This window comes from Eptesicus fuscus, chromosome 8 (assembly GCF_027574615.1).
Source record: "Eptesicus fuscus isolate TK198812 chromosome 8, DD_ASM_mEF_20220401, whole genome shotgun sequence".
Lineage (NCBI taxonomy): Eukaryota > Metazoa > Chordata > Mammalia > Chiroptera > Vespertilionidae > Eptesicus > Eptesicus fuscus.
Genome location: NC_072480.1, coordinates 88,713,073 through 88,719,072, shown reverse-complemented (window position 1 = coordinate 88,719,072; position 6,000 = coordinate 88,713,073). Strand labels below are relative to the sequence as shown.

The 6,000-nt window shown below is 46.1% G+C and overlaps 1 protein-coding gene across 3 annotated transcripts in view; it reads right to left on the bottom strand.

Annotated features, from left to right (window-relative positions):
- Positions 1-688: 688 nt before the first annotated feature.
- Positions 689-6,000, bottom strand: part of MFHAS1 (multifunctional ROCO family signaling regulator 1) — a 76,378-nt gene continuing 71,066 nt past the window's right edge. For 2 of the 3 annotated variants that reach the window (XM_028152591.2, XM_008146216.3), the window contains one exon: positions 689-3,545. In XM_028152591.2, the coding sequence (XP_028008392.2) occupies positions 3,451-3,545 (95 nt within the window). In that variant the 3' untranslated portion in view covers positions 689-3,450. The remainder of the gene's footprint in view (positions 3,546-6,000) is intronic. The other variant, XR_003619403.2, reaches the window with a different exon arrangement.

Sequence of the window (6,000 nt, the reverse complement as noted above, 5' to 3'; positions counted from 1 at the left end):
TTCCTTAGCTTCTCAACGGTCCTTTCAAACAAACAGGGAGAATAGGGCCTTGGTCCTCCTACCTGGTCCCAGCCTGAAATATGCACCCTCCCTCCCCGATAGTTACAAGGTGGTGGCAGGCTGCTAAGAGCCCAGGGAGAGGGAACTTGCAAGCTTATCACACATTCATAAGCTCCGATTCAGGAGTAGAGCAGATCACTGGAAAAGGATCTGATTTAGGAGACCAGAGCCGATATTCAAGAGTTGAATCTCCAGCCTAAAAACAGAGGACAGAGTGGGTTTTGTTGTTGTTGTTGTTGTTTTAAATATGTTTTTTATTGATCTTTAGAGAGAGGAAGGGAGAGGGATACAGCGATAGAAACATCATCAATCAGCTGCCTCCTGCACACCCCTCCACTGTAGATTGTGCCTGAGCATATGCCCTGACCTGGATCGAACCAGAGACCTCTTGGTTCCTGGGTCGGTGCTCAACCACTGCGCCACACTGGCCTGGCCAGAGGGCAGGGTTTAAACAGTCTTCTTCTTTGGGACTCAATCCCCAAACAGAGCTGCCACTGCCCATCTCCCATAGCTCAAAAGTGACTTACCTAAAAGTATAAAAGTTATTTCTTAAATGATAAAATCAAAACTAAAAACAAATTAAAAAAAAAAAAACACCCATAGAAATAACTAAACTCTGGAAATATAGTTGCTTAAACATTTATATCTTTATTGAAATTTTTTAAAATTTCTGTCCGGTTACGACAATTAAATAGGAAACCGCAATTACAATTCACAAACTGTGGCATGAAAAATAACACACATCCCATCACCCATCAGGAATGACACCAAGCCCTTTCCATGTTTTTCAGTCATGGGAGTCCATCACACACGTGTCAAGTACGAGCACTGTCATTTTTTTCTTGGAAGGGGAAGAACATTAATCCTGGCAGCACATTACAATTCCAGGAAGTGGTTCTGATACCGCGAGTTGCAGGGATAGAAACCATAACCAACGTGGAGGGTGTTTCTTTGGGGGGCCAGGGACTGCTTGGCGGGAAGACTCCCCGTGTGCTTAGTGACCTGCCTGTCGCCGCAGCTGGCTGAGTCCTCCCAGGTGCTGACAGAGGAAAGGGCTTCCAGCCAGATGGTGACAGTTCCCGGAGAGCAGAGTGATTTCTGGATCTTCACCCCTCCCCCACCCTGAGGCAAGGTCTCAAGCTTTTCTGGAGCTGCTTTCGGTCACATGACCCTCGAGTGCATGGTCTTTTTACTGAAACACATGTGACCCCAAGATTTCTTCTTACTCTGCTTCTCTAGGGTTCGGATGACAGCACAAAACATCACTTGTTGAAAAATAGATATTAAGAACGTGGGCATTTATGTTCATAATAACAGCACACACTTTGCAGTGTATGTCACCCAAAGGGGCATTTTTTTTTTCCCATTTAATATGGTCCCCTGGAGAATTAGCTCAAAGTCACACACTTAAGAGTTTTTACAAAAGACGGGTCAAAATCCATGAATTTGACAGTTGAAGAACTGTCTCGTGCCAATTGAAAACTTCTACGATTCAATGGTCCATAAAGCAATTAAACATTAGCATTCAGTTGACACTTACACACGCACACACGCCCATGCACACACACGAGAACTGTGACAAAAGGCTCAACCGGACTAATTTTGTGACTGTTCTAAAGAGAGCAAAATCTCAATTTTGAGGTGTCATATTCAAGTATTTAAAAATGGAGAAACAGTCTGATTCCACGTGGTTTTCTGATCCTAAGAAATCACCCTTGTTTAACTGCAGATTCTGGAGTTGGTAAAGTTAACTCCTGGGGCACAAAATAGTCTACAAAAATTGATTTGTGATTTTTCTGTGATGCAGCCGCTTGCCTGTTGAGACTTTGTGGACTGTGGCATTCCAAGAGTTAATACTTTATGAAGGAATACGACCAGCTGACTCCCTTTTCCTGCCTCGCACTGGTGAGAACAGTCTTACACATTTTCGATCAACATGCAGAGGAGGCAGATGTAAATGGTCCCTCACATCCCTCAGACAGGAAGGTGTTACTACTGCAGCAGATGCTGCTTGGCCCTAATTAGGAATCGAAGGGAAAGCAATTTGTTTGGTTTGCTTTTTTAAGTTTTGCTTCCTGGAGATTTTAAAACAAGTTTTACTAGTTCTTGGCAGAAGACCGGCCAATCAGAGGCTCTGTATTTATAAGTAACCAATGGGGGATTATGCTCTCCAATTAGGCCACTGACTCTCCGAAGGCCTGACAGCCAGGTGTGGAGGCTTGCCAAGTGCTCTGCTCAGTCTCACAGACTCTGTTCTAGAAAAAAGAGCTCTCATTCTGAGAGTTCTCTGCGTGTTTCAGAACTGACTCTTGATTATCTTAAGCTATTGAAAGACTCAGGCCCTGCCAGTGTGGCCCAGTGGCTGAGCGTCAACCCATGAACCAGGAGGTCATGGGTCTATTCCCGAGCAGAGCACATGCCCGGGTTGTGGGCTTCCTCCCTAGTAGGGGGAATGCAGGAGGCAGCAGATCAATGATTCTGTTGCATCATTGTTGTTTCTCTCTCTCTCTCTCCCTTCCTCTCTGAAATCAATAAAAAAATTTTTTTTTAAATTTTGTAAAGAAAGTCTCAGGTTTTCAATGGACTCGCTAACGCTTTGGCCTCCTCTGCTAAAGAACCCTGATCCCAGATCCCAGACCTCCATCGGCGAATCACCAGTGACCACACGTGGTCAGCGAGGAACACTGTGCTCGGCAGTAGTGACACGTGGCGGCTCGCAGGCAGGACCTTTCGTTAGAAGGAGAGGAGTCAGTGCCTGCGTGCACCTGGCAGACTATTGGCAACCTCTACGAACCAACCCTTAACCCATGGCAGACAGGTATCCTTTTTTTTTTTTTTTAAATCTGCAAAGGATTACAGAATAAAGAATGACCAGAAAGGTCTTACGCTAAAATAAGAAGTCAGCCCCATCTTGGCACAGTTCTCATGCGAATATTGCACCCAGTGTTAACTAATGCTAGAAGCTTCCAACTGTATAAATTTAAATGTATTTGCATATTATAAAAATAAAGATAAACATGTACATATTTTACACTCGTTACGGAACAGCAATGAATGGTCAGGCGCGCCCTCGTTCACATTGAACAGAACTGAAATCTGAGTGCTCTAAATACTGCCACCTGCGCTGGAACTATGGCTTATATGTGCACAGAAAACAAAATCCCTGAGAAGCCATTCGACTTTTTTTTTTTGTCTTTTCTTTTCTTCAAGTAGCGCTCTCCTTGGAGGATCACAGTTCTGAGGTTCAGGTTGTAAAACACTTGCTCCATATTCTCTCTCCCGACCTCCCCCCGCCCCTCCCCAGCTTGTCGGCAGGCCAGCGGTGCTCCCTCCTCTGAGAGCACCCTGAGCCATGCACTCAAGTTCACGACACACTGGGGGTGTGGAGGGTTACCAGGTACGAAACATGGTCCAGGTGAGTCTCTTCACGGAAATTCCACAGCCATAAAGGTCACTGGTTTCTGTGCTTTTCGCCAACGTTCTTCCTACGTGGGTGGATGAGAAGAAAGCACAGAAATGACAAAAGGCAATGGTGTTCTCAACTATAAACACAGGGAGCGAGGCTCTAAATCTACTTTGCACAGATTTCATTTCTATTTCTAGAGCGCCTTATAGTTGCCTAGTAATGTTCCTACCAAGCAAAGAGTCCTTTCACGAGACACCTGTCGAACATTTCTGTGACATGAGGCTCAGACACAGAGCCTAGACCAATGACATAGAAGCACTTACTCCACCGCAATCGCACAGTTCCCAGGATTTGTGATTAAGAACCCCGAACTCTAAACACATCACTGCCCCCTGACCAGGAACTCACACGGACACACGCTAAATAACCCTCCGGGAGTAGGGATATATATACTAAAGAGTAAGAAGGATTTTACTTAAAGTGTAAACGAGGCTGTTGAACTACACTCAGGAGTTGGGTGAATATAAAATGAAGAAACTGCTGTGTCTTCGGTTAAATGAAGTGACCTTCAATTCAGACAAAAGAGGAAAAAATGGCAAATGTCCCCATCCCTTATTTCAGCTTTCCTACAAAGGCAAGCTGTGATGTCTTAAGAACTGCTTTAGCAACGTTTGAAAAGACATGCACATACATACAGGGGTTAGGACTCCCCTCCCTTACCCTCCACCCTCCATCTCTCCTAAGGCTACTTGATTTTAAGGAAACTGATAATTCAGTATCTTCCTAAGACACCTCTCCAGCCCATACAAGAATCTGCTGAACATAATAGTAATAATAATGTCACCAAAAATAAGACACCTTCCATTTACTAACAACACACTACACGCCGGGAATAGCACCGTTCACTGGAGAGCATTATTTCATGAATCATCAGCTCAGCTCATCCTACCAGGTAAGCACCAGTTTCCCCTGCATTTTACCAAGAAGCAAACCAAGGCTCCAAGTGGTTAAGGAACTTCCCTGAGGGTCCACACCAGAGAGCGGCAGAGCCAGGCCTTCAGAGGCGTTACCTGACCCCAACCCGTGCTGGACGGGTTAGAATATTCAGGACAGTCTCCGGTTTCTATGGCACAAGCCAGGAGGACCCTCTGAAGGCCTGTTAATATGGCAACTTCGCAGTAGAGAAAGATTGGAAGACCGCCTGAAATTCAAGTTAATAATACAATACATCTCACTGTAAAGAGGATGGCCTCGTGAAAACACACGTTTCAACCACGCAGTTAACTTTGGCACTGGAAGACGTGGGTTCGTGCGAGAGAAGTGCTACGTAAATGTTTTGTTCACCGAATCCAAGAACCTGCGGAAATGCCGATAGCTGTGTCTGGCTATCGGCTCCCCTGAGCCACACGTGAGACTGAGAAACACAAGAATCCCTAATCGGGGGCACCTACAGGGAATACTCCAGTGTGGAAGGGAGTAAAAGGAAAAGTGGTGTGAACATTGCCCCACGTGAATACCACTCTTCATGTTCAGGCTCTTAGAGAAAAAAAATCCATCGAGTCACCGCTTCCCCATCTCAGTTTAGCTCGTCCTCACCCATCAATCAAGACCCACTCAAGTTCCTAGAACTTCTCCCAGCTCTGGCTGGTGGTGTTCTTTCTTCCCTGTGCCTACAGGACTTTGCTGGTACACCGGTCAGCAGGTGTCACATTTTGGTTATAATTACTCACAAGACTGCCTGGTTGTAGCTTTGGTTCTCATTCTCCCCAAGGAGGCTATCAGATTCTTGAGGGCAGAGTCTAACGCAGTTATTTCTGCATCAACACCTGGCACAATGCCTAGCAGAGGTTAAACACTCAACAAAGATCTGCTGAATGAATGATGAACAAGATGTGATGAAAAAGTCAGAGGTAAAAAATAGCCACGCTACTGTGAGCTCATCAGAAGGGCTGATGGCTTCTCAGAGGTGACACATGGCCTTGGCCTTAGGAATAATGGGCCTTCACGGGGTGGGAGGGATGGGGGAGGGGCAGCCAGCTGAGGACTGAGACCCAGCCAGGGATGCAGAATGGCTGACCCCTCCCACAGTGAGAGGGTATCACACATGTCTGATTGTGAGTCATGCCCAGGATCTGAACCTGAGACTATAATCACTAGGAAGCCATTCCAAGCTTTTTAATCGGGAGAGAAGGAACAGGGGCTCACACTTGAGTTGAGACTTAATCACAGAAATCTTGGCAAAGACAGGTGGATCTAGAGAATAGCGTGGGTCGAAGAGAAAGTTCCACGGTGGGATTCACTCCAGTTGAGACACGCGGATATGACCGTAGAAGGTCTGCACCTGGAGAAGAGGGACAGCGCCGAGGCTGACAGATTCCTAGCTTCACAGATGGGTGCAAAGCAGAGGCTGATGAAGGGCTCTGGGGGAGAAAGACAGTAATTCACACCCATGAAGCCTACCTCCAAGGGGGTTACCAGGTAGGAAGTTGGAAACAGAAGCCTGGAGAAGAAGGGAGAGATCAACTTGGGGGGGT